The 16,213-nt window shown below is 41.8% G+C and overlaps 2 protein-coding genes across 3 annotated transcripts in view; one reads left to right on the top strand and one right to left on the bottom strand.

The window, feature by feature from the left end:
• The window catches only part of DGKE (diacylglycerol kinase epsilon), a 37,931-nt gene extending 25,414 nt beyond the window's left edge, over nt 1-12,517 (top strand). The window contains exons 10-11 of the mRNA XM_077458929.1: nt 542-653; nt 1,450-12,517. Of these exons, the coding sequence (XP_077315055.1) occupies nt 542-653; nt 1,450-1,662 (325 nt within the window). The 3' untranslated portion in view covers nt 1,663-12,517. The remainder of the gene's footprint in view (nt 1-541; nt 654-1,449) is intronic.
• The window catches only part of EBI3 (Epstein-Barr virus induced 3), a 31,632-nt gene continuing 27,924 nt past the window's right edge, over nt 12,506-16,213 (bottom strand). For both annotated transcript variants that reach the window (XM_077458930.1, XM_077458931.1), the window contains one exon: nt 12,506-15,449. In XM_077458930.1, the coding sequence (XP_077315056.1) occupies nt 15,303-15,449 (147 nt within the window). In that variant the 3' untranslated portion in view covers nt 12,506-15,302. The remainder of the gene's footprint in view (nt 15,450-16,213) is intronic.

Here is a 16,213-nt window from a genome sequence, read left to right as displayed (position 1 = left end):
GATTGCAGTTGTATTTTGGAGCTGTACCTGTTCCCAATTTCCTCCAGAACTGTTCCTCGGTTAGTTCTTTTATATAGATCTGTGTATGCAAATGTACTATTTAAAGTGTAAATCCTGAGGGTAGGTCTCCCCTCTGCTCACCACCTGTAGGCAAATAGGTTTCTCAGGCAGGGCTGCGTTATGCTTAAATGAAGCTCCCAGTGACGGTAGTCAGAGCTGATTTATGGTAATATATTCAAATTTTTGGGAGTTTCTTAGAAGCGAAAGGCTCCATTGAAGAACACTGTGTATAAAAACAGATTCTCCTCTTTCCATTCTAAAAGCAGAAACATCTTTAAAGTGAACCTGTCACCGAATAAGATATATAAATCCTGTAACTGTTGGTAGTATGTCAGCTATTTCCATGTGAAATGGTGAACTAATGGTGGGGTGTAGCAGGAAAAGTCTGGGTCTGAAATTTTGGGCTCTGAAAGGGGTCCATGTTTTCCATGTCAGAAAATTTTTCTAAACTTATAATGTAAACTGTTTTTTGTTTCTGGAGGCATGACGATGGACTGCTAGAGGTGGTGGGTGTTTATGGATCATTCCACTGTGCTCAGATTCAGGTGAAGCTGGCAAACCCGGTCCGTCTCGGCCAAGCACACACTGTGAGGGTAAGTGCTGGTGCAGCTGTTATACTGACTGAGTCTGTCTGAAAAAAAACGATCGACTTTTATAAATGAGGCATATGGTCGCCAATCCTTCCTGCCCCCCTTAGTTTTTTTATTTTAAGGGGACGTCTGGTGGGTGGGAATGGGTTAAACCCCATGGTAGCAGTATTTACACCATGTCTGACAGGCTTATTTGGAGGAATGTTATGGGTCTAAACAGACCTCTAATGTATCCCCTCAAGGGTGGAGGAAGAGATTGAGGACACAGAGTCCTCAGTCTCCTTCCTTGGTGCCCGATGTTTACTACTGATCGCAGATGTGAGAAGCATGTTATGTCCGTGATCGCCATCCAGAACACAAAAGCCGGCTGTGAAACTAGTGTCCTGGCTTCATGACTGTTTCATTGCCAGTTTTTTGTGTCCGGGGAGAGCTGGGGAGAGGGGGGGTTACAGCAGGAGGCGGGTACACAAGGGCTTGGGTGAGATCGGCACTGCAGCAGGAGGGCACATATAGGGAAGACAGCAGAGGGCACACTGTGTGGCAGTCACATTTTTAATAACTGGTTGCAATTGGTGTCTTGGCCATTGATCGCAGATATTCTTGACTCTAAGGGCCCCTGCTGCTGGGAATCAATTATTTTCCACATTAACCCTTATGTTAGTGACAGTGAATAAGTTAAAGGTATGCTTTTACACTTTTAGGAACTTGCCATGTAGCATTGTTGTTACGGTAGTTCTTCAGTGAAGTTACTCTCATGGTGTTTAATATGACACCTTTTGCTTTTTTTTAATATTTGCAGTTAATTTTGAAGAATTCCAGAATGCCAATGCAGGTGGATGGTGAACCCTGGGCTCAGGGACCATGTGAAGTCACTATCACTCATAAGACACATGCTCTCATGCTGTACCATTTGGGGGAGCAAACTGATGATGACGATGATGACGAAGACCCTTCAAGTGATTCCGATCAAGACATCCCACACGATGTGAGCGACGGTGACAAAAAGGCATAGGAAATGGCAGCGTAATGAGATACCTTTTTTAATGCTTTCATATACTGCAGATCCTTCTGCCTATCAGCACTCTATATTTATTTATTTCATTGCACTTTTTTTTGGGTTTTTCAAATAACTTTTTGTGTCATGCAGGCACCATGGGGGATTTTATTGAGCTGGGCAGTGTCGGAAGCAGGCTCCCTTGTAGAGTAAATAATGGCTAGAGCTGAACAAAAAAATGAGATTGAGAAAACAGATTTCCTCATACGTTAAAGGGATTGTAAAGGTATTTTTTTTTTTTCTTAAAATAACAAACATGTTATACTTACCTCCACTGTGCAGCTCGTTTTGCACAGAGTGGCCCCGAACCTGCTCTTCTGGGGTCCCTCGGCGGCTGTCTCTGCTTCTTCACGCAGGTACTTCTCACGTTCATGCGAGCTCCCTCGCATGGTGAGAAGCACCTGCGGGCGCGCTCCCGTGATACAGCCGGCGGCTATAGCTGTATTTGTATATTGAAATCATATCCCCTCTCAAGCGTCTTTTCTCCAGACCCTTTATTAGCTTTGTTACCCTTCTTTGTACTCCATTTCCAGTACATCCTTCCTGAGGCCTGGTGCCTGGCATACAGCATACTCCAGGTGCGGGCCGGAACAGAGTCTTGTAGAGCGGGATAATTATCACTTTATCTCTGGAGTTAATCCCCTTTTTAATTCATGCCAATATTCTGTTTGCTTTGTTAACAGCAGCTTGGCATTACATGCTATTGCTGAGCCCAACATCTACAAGGACCCCCAGGTCCTTTTCCATCCTAGATTCCCCCACAGGTTCTCCCCCCCCCTCCCAGTGTATAGATTGCAGTCATATTTTTGCCACCCAAATGCATTATTTTACATTTTTCTACATTGATCCTCATTTGCCATGTAGTTGCCCACCCCATTAATTTGTTCAGATCTTTTTACAAGGTTTCCACATCCTGCGGAGAAGTTATTGCCCCGCTTAGCTTAGTATTGTCCGCAAATACAGAGATTGAACTGTTTACCTCATCCTCCAGGTCGTTTTTGAACAAATTAAACAGGATTAGTCCCAGCACAGAACCCTGAGGGACCCCACTACCCACCCCTGACCATTCCGAGCATTCTCCATATCACCACCCTCTGAACTCGCCTTTGTAGCCAGTTCTTCAATCCATGTACTCACCCTATGGTCCATGCCAACGGTCCTCAGGTTGGCATGGACCTGGGTTGGATAATTAAACTAGCTGTACTTCTAAACATATTTATTTATTTTACATTCCGAATTAAGGGATATTTTTGCGCTAAATTCCACATACATCAAAATGTGTATAAATAAATGAAGTGACAATAGATTATGGGCTATTGACCAGCCTCTAGACATTAATAAAAAAATCAAACCATAAGTGATAAATACATATAAATGTTGTAATCTTAAACCTATTCCTTGCAGTATAGGACCAAGCCGCACGCCCCTATATAAAATAATACAGACTCTAGATACACCCAGTTTATAGATCAACAAGTCTATATGTGTTAATCAAAAAAGTTCTTGTGTAATAAGGAATGTGAATAAAGTCTTCCACAGATGAACCGTAAGCAATCCACCGCTGTATGCGATTAAGTAGTGCTCGATCCGCCACCAAGAAAATCATGACCCCCCCCCCACTACAGAGGGTCACATGAATATATAATCGTCTCCCAATCCAGAGGGGTCCTCAATACTCTCCTTGCGCCACCGCTCCAATATGAGGATTGTAGAAAATGCTCCCAAAAAATCTTTCTCATAAATTCAGAGGTACTCAGGATAGATATACCAAAACCATGGAAGAGAAATAGAACTCCAAATAGTGTAAAACCTTTTATTACTAAAAACCAAAAGATAAAATTGCACTTAGTGTATATAGAAATCATGAGCCTTGAGTCTGTTGCGCCGGCTGGACGCATATGGACAGACCCGTTCTCCTGGAACTGTTCCAAACACGAGATGACGTTAGCATATCGCTCAGCCCTACGCGTTTCGTAACAAAATTGCGTCATCCAGGGATATTTTTGCCTTCTACCTGCAATATCGCTAATAAAGTCCCCCATGGTTTTTTTTTTTGTTGTTTTTTGTTTTTTTATGCTGTATGTGTATCATGTTTACTTTCCTCAGAGTTGAATGTCATTTGATAACACTGTAACTGTATTTTAACTGTTGTCTCAACATAAGTGAATTGGTGATTCAAGAAAGCAGTAATGTTCATGGGCAATGTGGACATCTCTGGTGCCACAGAAAAACAATTTGGGGGGATACCAGAGATGCTATGTGCTGCAGTGAGGGGGATCTACAATAAATAACGGGACTTTTTTAGGGGTAATTTTCCGTTTGTTAAAACAGTGAAGCTGACCTCATATTGTAGGAGAACTAATGCTGTAAAGTGAAAGGCTTATCTCTGCAGTTCCCTCTTCTGATCAACATCTCAGAACCACTGTGTTCCATGGTTTCCAGTTTCTATCTGTAGCCCCCTCTTTGAATGCAGTGTCTTAGAATAGTAAGTCCCCTTTCACAATGAGGCGTTCGAAAACTGCCTATAAAACATCGGGCATTTTTGCGGCGCTAGCGGTGCGCTTTTTTTACAGTCACGTGACTCAAAAGAACCATTTTGCGGCACTTTTGAAGTGCCATTGATTTCAATGGACAGGCAAGTTTTTGAGGCGCTTTTTTTAAGCGCTCCAAAACGTGCTCCAAAGATGCTGCTTGAAGGACTTTTTTCACCGCCCCGCAAGCGCATCGCTCCAGTGTGAAAGGATCCATTGATCTTAATGGGAAGCAATTTTCAGAAGCTTTTCAGGCACTTTTTGTTTTTGCGTGAAAGCACCTGAAAAGCGCATCGGTGTGAAAGGGGTCTTACAGCTAGCAAGTGTAATTTGGTTGAACTAAATTGACTTGTGCAAGTGTTATACATAGTTAGTCTGGTTGAAAAAAAGGCACAACAGCTTTATCTCTCACGCTCCCTCTCCTAAGCTTTCTGTCTGTAACTTTTTCTTTATACAGTAAAACCTTGGATTGCGAGCATAATTTGTTCCAGAAACATGCTTGTAATCCAAAGTACTCGTGTATCAAAGCAAATTTCCCCATAAGAAATTGTGGAAAGTCTTTCAGTTTATAGTCCACATAAAAAGATTATAGCAATGTGATGGGTTGTGAAACCATAAAAAGGCCATCCACAAATGGAAGCCTCCACAAAAGGATTAGAAGCAATTCCAGTAGAAGCTACAGAGTATAAAAGAGAAGAGAGGCGTCTCTAAGTGTAGCAATATGGTTACATTTAAAGAGTTCCACCCTATTTTACAAGTTGTTGTTAAAGGAATGACCTCCCCTCCACCACTCATTTTTGGATAATTATTTTTTATTTTTACTTACTGAGTATATGGCCTTCCTACCTCGGCCGTGGCCCACGCCGTCATTTCCTCCTTCACCCCGCTGCCTTCTGGGAACTGTTTGTGTCCCAGAAGACGACGGGCCATTCAGAAAGCGCCGCGTAACTTGCACATGCTCAGTAGGAAACCAGCGGTTCAGCCTGCAGGCACCACTGCCCGTTTCCCTTAGTTACAATGGCGGTGAATAGAGAAAGAGACGGCGCCCTCTAAGTGCAGCAGTAAAGTTACTCAAATTTATTAAAAATGGTTTAAAAACACTCACATTAAATTAGTGGTGTAAAGGCACATCATAGACGTAATGTTTCATCCGTATGTCCATAGGCACGACTCGCAGGGCTGTAGTGCAGGGTTCCCAGCATCTGACTTTTTGGCCGATGGTTGGTGGCTTAGTCTATTCCATAGATTTCCTCGGGATGGTCAGAGTGGTCGAGGTAGTGCTGGTCGCTGTAGTGCCCTTGATCTGATGTTCAGGGAGTCTGTCCTCAGGAGACGGGCTGGAGTAAGCGGCGCTTCGAAGCATGCATGCTCCTTCATCGGGCACCCAAGCCGGTGAACGGATCGGCCTCGAGGGGCCATCATCACGGGCTCTCTGGACAGGTAAGTGTCCTTATTAAAAGTCAGCAGCTACAGTGTTTGTAGCTGCTGACTTTAAAAAAAAAAAATGTTGCGGCTGGAACACCGCTTTAATGAAGGTACAACATTTAGCAACTCACATGGTTGATGATTAAAAGAGGCACATCTAAGTATGCAGGCAGCTGGGGTAAAGCTGTCCACATAGACCATCCCCCGCTGGCTCTCACCGATGTCAATCTGCAATTGTGACGAGGAAGACTACCCTGAAGTAGAGCTATCTGAAAGCGAGGCTTGAACCGCTCATGTAGCACAGGGTGGAAGGGTTGACGTCGATGGTGGTGCAGGGGATGGTCTATGTGGACAGCTTTACCCCGGATGCCGGCATACTTAGATGTGCCTCTTTTATTCATCAACCATGTGAGTTGCTAAATGTTGTACCTTCATTAAATGTAACCCTATTGCTACACTTAGATGCCCCTCTTCTCTTTTATACACAGTTGTAATATGACGCTACTTGTATATCAAGACATCGCTTGTTTATCAAGTCAAAATGTATTAAACAATGTTGCTTGCCTTGCAAAACACTTCCAGACCAAGTTACTCTCAATCCAAGGTTTTACTGTATTTCCAAAGCTTGTTGATAGGCTAGCCAGTTTAGCTTTCAGTTTTATCCAAATCTTTTGATTTTCCTTAATGAATCCAAAGCATTCTCTGATTGTACAAGGTAGAGAATGTGACATGTCCACTCCACCTCATACAGAGAATGCTTTGCATTTTGTGAAACAGTGCACAACATTCCAAGCTGGACCAATGTAACTATGTCAAAAATTGCCATACCTAAACTTAAGCTTTAACTTCTCTTCTGGTCCCCCCTTATCCCACCAGCCTGTTATTATAGCACCTTTCAACTAATATCCTCACTACATCTAGCTGTCCAGGACCTGAACCCAGACCTCTGCTGTGTCTGGCAGTATCTCTTCTCGCTGTGGCACCTGAGATGCTGGCCAGCTCCTCACTTGATTTGCTTAGGCCTACCTTGACTTATGTCTTCCTCGTAAATCTTGAACTCTTTGCTCCTCCCATGAACTTCCTGATTTAAGCCATGTCTCTGCACAGCCTGTTGACCAGATTATTGCTCTCTGTTCAGCCAATATCATGCTTGCGTTACTCCTGCTGCCGTTTGTATCTTCGCTTTCACTCTTTACCACCCTTTGACTTGTGCCTTGACTATACTTCTGCTTGAACCCAACCTGCAGCCACTTGTTACCAACCTTTTGGCTTGTTCACCATCAGGAGATCTGGCGAACAGCGGTTATTACTTAGACCTAACACCACGGATGAGCACACCTCATCCCCCAGGGTGACCTGCTTGTTCACTTGTTCAGCTGGTCGGTGGGAGCCTCTCTACTGCTATAGCTACTGGTCTCTGAGCCTGACCTTTGACCATGACGCCAACTGTCTGTGTGTTTTTACATCTTAGCACACCACTGACTCAATGCACATCCTAACCCCTTATCACTGCCATTGCTATATGTAAATAGGAAGGGAGGGTTTATGTAGGGCAAAGGTGTGGTTAACTTAAGACAAAGCAAGTCTTCATAACTTAACGTGCTAATATGTTAAAAATAAGATAAATGTTTTTATTTTACACTTTCTTGTACTGTCACAGCATTATGTCTGCTACAAAATGAAAGTGCTGCCAGTTCCTGTAGCGCATCGTGATTTAGCACCAATGTGTACAAGGTCTTTGAAGCGAAACAGATGTGCTTTTTAGAACAGAATTTTCTGAATATAGATGTACAGTGTCTTAGAAATAATGTACCTTGTTTGTATAGATTGTATGAACATTCCTATGGTGAAAGTGACTTGTTTACAAAAATGGGTTTGTAAGTATGCTTTTCCTATACGGAGCCATTGCTGCTAAGCAATTTATTTTTTATTACGTGATCACTTTATGGGTATAGCTAGCTGAACCCTCGTATATTCCAAGGTATTGATTTACTAAAACTGGAGAGTGCAAAATCTGGTGCTGCTGTGCATAGCCAATTGGCTTCTAACTTTAGCATGTTCAATTAAAGTGTATGTAAACCCTCTCCTATACCCAGTGAAGTGAACAGCCTCAGATAATACACAGAGATTAAACAAATCTCACTACATAAGTTTTACATGTACAGTATATCTGCTGCCTTCAGCTTGCCATAGTCTCTAGAATTCTTACATCGTGTTTGAATTTTTACTTCCTTATTCAGCAGTGGTAGTGGTTTCTTGACTTAAACTGTGTGACAGCTGATTGGAGGAAAGGCACACCCCCCACTCCACATAGGAAGAGGAATGAAAATACTTTCAGAGCTTTGCTGTGACAAGACAAGCTCTCTGCTACTCTATAGCAACCTCCCTCAGCACAAACTTCAGGCTGGTTTTATCTCCAGTCTCAAAGAACTTGTCAGAAGGATAACAGAGGAACAAAACGGCAAAAAGACACGGGACTCAGGGCTTTGGAGAGAGATAAACATCACAGATATATGTGCCTAGGTCAAATTTCATGAATCAGGTTTACGTCCATATTAAGCTTCCACAAAAAAGAAAAACTGGAAGCTGATTGGTTTATATGTGCCAGATTTTGCACTTTCCAGTTTTAGTAAATCAAGGCCCAAGTGTGTTAGGCATTATGAAGAAACCAGAACAGGTCAGAAACCACCTAGAAATGAGCCCAAAAGCCACCTTGTTGACCTAGAAATGAGGAGGTATGCCACAAGTGGTTGATGAAGAAAGGATGAATGAAATGGAGTTGTTGGGTTTAGGTGAATTTGCCCTCTAAGCTGACCATTCATGGTCCCCCAAATGTATATGCTTCTGCACTTGGTCCAAGAGATGAATTCTCAGGGGACTCAGTTTTTGTGTTTAAACCAATACTGAAGGATAGTCATTGTCTGTAGAGATTTGTAGATCTTCCAAATTTTTAGTCTTGTTTGACTTGTTTTTATGTTGCTAAAGGGAGCCTGTCAAAGCCTTGCCTAAACTGTATGCACCGCGGTTCCTTTCAAATCTTGGAAGATTCCATAATCCAATCCCTGGGAGTGGTGCTAGTTCTGGTGGTGGTCTCCTGAAGGTGCGTAAAGGTGCACAGCTATACACCATCCCAGAACTAGCACTACTTTGGGGAGTATCAGCCTCCATCACTGCAACTGAGCCTTTGGCCTTGATTAGTAAGGTTCTAAATGGTTTTCTTTAGAGAGATTTTTTTATCTTGCTCATGTGAAGTCTTGATCTTTTAGATCTGTAGCTAACAAACTACATTTAACTTTTCCATATACATTGATAGCTTATGTGTTTGCACTACTGAAGATAAAGGATTTGTGTCTAGGTGCCCATTAGTCAGTGACTCTAGAGCTGTTTTACATCCCTAACTTACATGAAAGGAAGTCATTTTTAGTTGCATTTAGCCATCTAACACACAGTTTTGTATAGAAGATTTTGTCCTTGTTATTTGTATACTGTATGTGGACAATCCGGGGCTTAAGTAATATGAAGCCATTTATCTAATGCTGCTAAATCCGTTAGAAATACGCCTTTGTTATTGATTAGTTACTCATAACAATGTGACCTATTTTATATAAGGTGAGAAGATTTCTTAACTGATCATAATCAGACTTCATTGGTTAGTATAACTGTACCTACAGGTGTTGTGCTTTACCTGGAGATGAAGAATCTGTATTAGCCCAGATTATTCTTCAGTGAAGCTCTCTAGGAAATACACACTTAAGGCCTTTTTCCACATGTACTTTCTGATCAGGTCTGCCTGTCAGTCTTTCAGAGGGATCTGATCGGACATTGCACACTCCGCTACGGAGTGGCAGATGTCAACGGTGACATGTCCGCTGACCACCGCCACTATCCAATCCGATTCTGTCCACAAAATCCAGATGGTCGGTGGTCCTATATTCTGTCCATTGGCTCGGATGAAAACAGACAGGCGATCCGATCTTACCTGATCTCCCCATAGAGTAGAGCGGGATTGTGCCCATCTCCACTCTACACAGTGAGCGGAGATGGACCTGTCATCCGCTTGCTTAGCGGTATCTCCCGCTGATCAAGCGGAGTCTGTCCAACAGAGGCACCGCGTGAAGGGGGCCTAACACTTTTTCACTTAAAGCAGTAGTAAACGTATTAAAACAAAAAATCCCCCTCCAAGTTATAGGCACAATGTGCATACTAGCACATTATGAAAGACTTACCTTATAACAAAGCTCTTCGGCGGCGTTCTTTCACTGCTGCAGAGCCTTCCATCTTCACTCAGTCTTCCTTATGGGTTTGTGGGTTGCGTCCACTTGACTGGCCGAGCCACGATAAGGTCACTCACGTTCATGCGCGCAGGAGTCATGGCTGTGGCATGGAGCTCTGAAGGAATGGCATGGATATATATTTGTTTAACCTACGGGTAAGCCTTTATTATAAGCTTACCTGTAGGTAAAAATAAAAAAAGTAACGTTTACTACGACTTACGGTAGAGGGATGTGGCTTTATACGTTTTTTTTTTCCAGTCCTCAGTGGGCTTAATGAAGTCTGAGCCTATTTAGCTTATGTTCATACATGAGGTTGGGGAACGGAGGTGATAAACACTTGATTGTGCCGTGTTTTTTAACACCCCACCACCACCCCCTTAAAAAGTGCAAAGGAACCAGATGGGGGTGTACACCAACCCCAATCTCTGTAAGCCAGTGTTTCCCAGCCGTTATTCTGTGGATCACAAGTATTCCTTAACACCTGAAGGTTTCATTTAGGATACCACACGAGCTACTGAAATGGTAAAATAAAAAGTCTTAAAGATATAAATTTATATCTTCTGAATTCATTATTAAGTCTGCCTCCATTCGTTTGTGTAAGTCCTTGTTACAAAACCACAAAAATAGGAGGCTTAGCAAAAGAAGAAGAGCCCCTTAAAATGTGTTGCCTTATCCACCCTTGCTATACATAAGTGAGGCTTGTATTAAGCTGCAAGAGCACTTCTGTATTCCATCGTCTGGTGGGTCAGTCTGGAGTATCCCCTTTATTTACAGCTCTGCTTCTGGCCGCGGAGGATTCCATCATCTCCTTGGCTTACTACGGGTGCTCTCATGCCACGTACACACAATCTGTTTTCCTGACGGAATAAACTCTGAAGGTTTTCCCGACGGAGTTCCGCTGAAACTGTCTTGCGTACACACGATCACACCAAAGTCCGATCGTTAAGAACGCGGTGACGTACAACACGTACGACGGGACTAGAAAAAGGAAGTTCAATAGCCAATAGCCTCCGCCTGGTACTTGCTTCAGAGCATGCATCGTTTTTGGTCCGTCGGAAAAGTATACAGACGAGCGGTTTTCCCGATAGGAATTGGTTCCGTCGGAATTATTTAAAACGTGTGTTCTATTTCTAGGTCCGTCAGAATTTTCGGGAAGAAAAAAAAGTCCCATGAGGCATACATTAGATCGGAATATACGATGAAAAGCTTCCGTCTGACTTTTTCTGTCGGACATTCTGCTCGTTTGTACGCGGCATTACTTCTTCACCATTGTGAATCAATATTGGTGTTCTTTTATTAAACATTATTGTTTTTATTGCAAAAATGTATTTTTCCCTTTTCTAAACCATTGTAAACCATGTGGAGTGGCAGGACTTGTACTCTTTTCATAAGCGACATTCAGTTGTATTGTGACCTTGGACTCCCCACTGTTTTATCCAATGAAAGGCACTTAGTGAAGTCTCGCACATAAATACACAAAAACTAAACTCAGTACCACGGTAGATCGTTAATGCTTTAAGTCAGCGGGTAAATGTTTTGAAACTGTTTGCTTGGAAGAAACTGTTTACATCACTGAATTTAAAGTGGACCTTTCCCCCGCAACACTAAGGCCTGGTTCACACTACTGCATTTTTTTAGTACATATTCAGTTTTGCAGAAACACGCTACAGTCCATTTATTATGGTTTCCTATGGGTCACGTTCACATCTGTGCATTTTATATAGAGGGCCAGGGACTTTTTTTCTGGTTTTTGGTTCCATAGACTTCAATGGATCAAAAACGTGCAATGCAAACTGCAACCTGCATAGGCCTTAGGCCGGATTCACACCTATACATTTTTAGTGCATTTTGCAGATTTTCACTACAGAAGATGTTCCATAGGAAACCATGTTAAATGGACTGTAGTGCAAATCTGTAAAATGCATAGGTGTGAACCGGGCCTTAAAATGCATGGTGCATGCAGCTCTGCCTGCTGATTTTAAAACTTCTTCAAGCAATTTAATAAAATACTTATTTTATTACTTACAATTTCTTTTACCCCACTTCCTGGTGTATTGAAGCACTGGTGACGTTGACAGGACCTCACAGCTACCTATGGGAAGGCTACATCACTAGTGCCTTCCAGGGAGATCTCATCTGTAAACTGCGCAATTTTTTAGGGAAATGGACTTTTCCCCCCTATACCTTGCTATGGCTTTAGCAACATAAGTAAAACTGGGGACAAACTACAAAAAAAAAGAGTCAAGTAACCCCCAGTAACCTTATCAGTAAAACTTAGATTCCGTTGTATTTATTAAGGTGGGGGGGAGGTCCACTTTAAAATTCCTATTTTTGCTTGCTGTTTTAGCAACAATGGTGTGTCATAGAAAATATATGTATCTTATTTTATTTTGTGAATAGCAAAAGGCTTCTCTAGATGGATGTATAAAGTTCTCTCATCGCACTGTTCCTCTTCACTCTATTTTTCTAAGTAATGAATTGGGGGTTATGGTTTACATGGCAGCATGTGATTATATGAAAAGCAAAAAGATTTGGATGTACTGTGAAACCACAACAAAGAATAAACATGACTCCTGAGACAAACACTGTGTGTTCTTTATTTGTTCAAAGTGGATCTATACTGACAGATAAATGCATTTGTTTTAAAAATACAGCAAGTAAGATGTGCATGAAAAATGTACCCGTAGCAGAAATTGGCATTCATAACGGGTCAGGGTTTTGTATTACTGTCCTTGTCCCCTGTTGGAGAGATTCTCTCTGATTGGTGTTTTCTGATTGGACACGGGGAAGAGGAGTGGTGGTGACATCATGATCTTCACCTTTATCCAATCAAAGAATGCCTTGTTTTTATTTACAAGGCATTCTGTCAATGGTGGCAGTGCCAAATAAGGGACCCCTAGAATCATTGTGTAGTGGGGCAGCTGCCAGGCACAGGACATGGAAGATCAGTAATCATTAGTAGCACTGACTACTACAGTGATTGTCATCCTCCACACAGATCCCTCAAGTATGTAATATGCATAGTTTCATAAGACCAAGGTGGATCAATGTATAGTGCCTTGAAAAAGTATTCATACCCCCTGAAATTTTCCACATTTTGTCATGTTACAATCAAAAACGTAAATGTATTTTATTGGGATTTTATATGATAGACCAACACAAAGTAGCACAAAATTGTGAAGTTGAAGGAATATTATAAATGGTTTTCAAAGTTGTTTTTTTTTTTTTACAAATAAACATGTGAAAAGTGTGGGGTGCATTTGTATTCAGCCCCCCTGAGTCAATACTTTGTAGAACCGCCTTTCACTGCAAGTCTTTTTGGGGATGTCTCTACCAGCTTTGCACACATCTAGAGAGTGACATTTTTGCCCATTCCTCTTTGTAAAATAGCTCAAGTTCTGTCAGATTGGATGGAGAGCGTCTGTGAACAGCAATTTTCAAGTCTTTCCACAGATTCTCAATTGGATTTAGGTCTGGACTGTGACTGGGCCATTCTAACACATGAATATGTTTTGATCTAAACCATTCCATTGTAGGTCTGGCTGTATGTTTAGGGTTGTTGTCCTGCTGGAAGGTGAACCTCCTCCCCAGTCTCAAGTCTTTTTCAGACTTCAACAGGTTTTCTTCTAAGATTGTCCTGTATGTGGCTCCATCCATCTTCCCATCAACTCTGACCAGCTTCCCTGTACCTGCTGAAGAAAAGCATCCCCACAACATGATGCTGCCACTACCATGTTTCACAGTGGGGATGGTGTGTTCAGGGTGATGTGCAGTGTTAATTTTCAGCTACACATAGCGTTTTGCTTTTAGGCCAAAAAGTATCATTTTGGTCTCGTCGGACCAGAGCACCTTCTTCCACATGTTTGCTGTGTCCCCCACATGGCTTCTCGCAAACTGCAAACAGGACTTCTTATGACTTTCTTTCAACAATTACTTTCTTCTTGGCACTCTTCCATAAAGGGCAGTATTGTGGAGAGCACGACTAATAGTTGTCCTGTGGACAGATTCTCCCACCTGAGCTGTGGATCTCTGCAGCTCCTCCAGAGTTACCATGTTGTTACTGCTTCTCTAATTAATGCTCTCCTTGCCCGGCCTGTCAGATTAGGTGGACGGCCATGTCTTGGTAGGTTTGCAGTTGTGCCATACTCTTTCCATTTTCGGATGATGGATTGAACAGAGCTCCGTGAGATGTTCAAAGCTTGGGATATTTTTTTTTTATAACCTAACCCTGCTTTAAATTTATCTACAACTTTATCTCTCACCTGTCTGGTGTGTTCTTTGGCCTTCATGATGCTATTTGTTCACTAAGGTTCTCTAGCAAGCCTTTGAGGGCTTCACAGAACAGCTGTATTTATACTGAGATTAAATTACACACAGGTGGACTCTATTTACTAATTAGGTGACTTCTAAAGGGAATTGGTTCCAATAGAGTTTACTTTGGGGTACCAGAGTAAAGGGGGCTGAATACAAATGCACGCCACACTTTTCAGATATTTATCTGTAAAATAAAATACATTTATGTTTTTGGTTGCAACATGACAAAATGTGGAAGATTTCAAGGGGTGTGAATACTTTTTCAAGGCGCTGTAAGTAATTAGTTTACCTGGAGTACAGTTTTAACCTGGTTATTATGTAAGGGTCGGTGTCAATGGGGTTTTGTGTTCGCTTCAAACAGCTTTCGCATTCCTATGCGTCTACCGGAAAGCACAACCTGATTAATTCTGGTCAGAAGGAGGTCAACTGCAGGTTAAATGCACCTGTCAATGAATTCTGAAGAATCAGAACCACTTCCCATCCGGGCCAAGCATGTAAAAATCATAATTTTTTTTGCTAAACATTATATATTTTTAGCAGGGACCCTAGAGAAATAAATGTCTGTCATTGCCATTTTTTTTATGTCACACATTATTTGAGCAGCGATTTTTCAAGCGCAATTTTTAAAAATACACTTTAATTTGAATGCGAAAAACACATATATAATACAATATACAACCCAATTCTTTGGTAAAATATAAGGAATAATGTTAAGCTGAGTAAATAGATATCTAACATATCAAGCTTTAGTATTGCGCACACTCGAATGGCGCAAAACTACGGTACTTAATCTCCATAGGCGACGCTTTAAATTTATTTTTATTTTTTTACAGGTTACCAGTTTAAAAAGGAAGTCTAGTGCTACAATTATTGTCGCTCAAACGTTCGCAGTGATACCGCGTGTGGTGCGAACTTAGTTTACATATGTGGGCATGACCTATGTATGCAATCACTTTTGCGTGCGAGCTCGAAAGGACGGAGTTTTACTTTCTTCTTCTTTTTTATTTTTTTTTATTTTTTTTAATCCCATTTTCCAGTACTCCTCTAAACCAGACTATCTCCATGGTTTTCCGGTCACCACTGTGCTCCATTCACTGTAGTGTCCTGCACCAGTAAAATCCCTGGCTGCCACTTGTGCAAGTACAGTGGACCCGGGGCGGTTTCCTGTGATAAGGAAAGATGTCTGCTCATAGGGCCCAACCTGTGGGGTGCAAGGAAACAAAAGACAAAACAGAAGAAGTTACATAATGCAAGCCTTTTTAAATTGATTTTTGATCACCATTGGCACATTTATATTATTACAGTGATTTAAAATGTTAAAATTGTTTGTTTTTATGTCCATCAAAGTAATAATACAGTCTTCCCAGCAATTTACAATTTTTGTTGAGTATTGAGCCCTGTATACACGGTCGGACTTTCCAATGGAAAATGTGCAATCAGATCGTGTGTGGGCTCCATCTGACTTTTTCCGTCTGAATTTCCGACACACAAAGTTTGAGAGCTGGATCTAAAATTTTCCGAAAAAAAAAAAAATTCAGATCGTGTGTAGACAATTCCGATGGACAAAGTGCCACGCAAGCTCAGAATAAATTAGTTCTACGTCACTGCGTTCAGACCGATCGGATTTTCCGCCAGTTTTGTGCGACGGTGTGTAAGCAAGATAAGTTTGGGCCAAAATCCGTCAGAAAAAATCTTGACGGATTTTGTCGTCTGAATGTCCGACCGCGTGTACAGGGCCTAAGTCTGTGTTTTAGAGTAGACACATCTGCTACACTGCACATGAAGCATGCCAAATGTATACCCTGAATAAAGTGTTTGTCAACCCCAAATGAATGGCAGTTAAAGCGAGCACACATAATCAGTTGATTTTTTTTATTTTAATAACACTTATTTAACCACTTGCCTACCAGGCACTTAAACCCACTTTCTGCCCAGGCCATTTTTTAGCTGTCAGCGCTGTCGCAC

This window comes from Lithobates pipiens, unplaced genomic scaffold, assembly GCF_037356315.1.
Source record: "Lithobates pipiens isolate NorthernLeopardFrog02 unplaced genomic scaffold, aLitPip1_a1.2 Scaffold_28, whole genome shotgun sequence".
NCBI classification, from domain to species: domain Eukaryota; kingdom Metazoa; phylum Chordata; class Amphibia; order Anura; family Ranidae; genus Lithobates; species Lithobates pipiens.
Note: the sequence above shows the minus strand (reverse complement) of the source record. Positions and strands in the feature narration are given on the sequence as shown.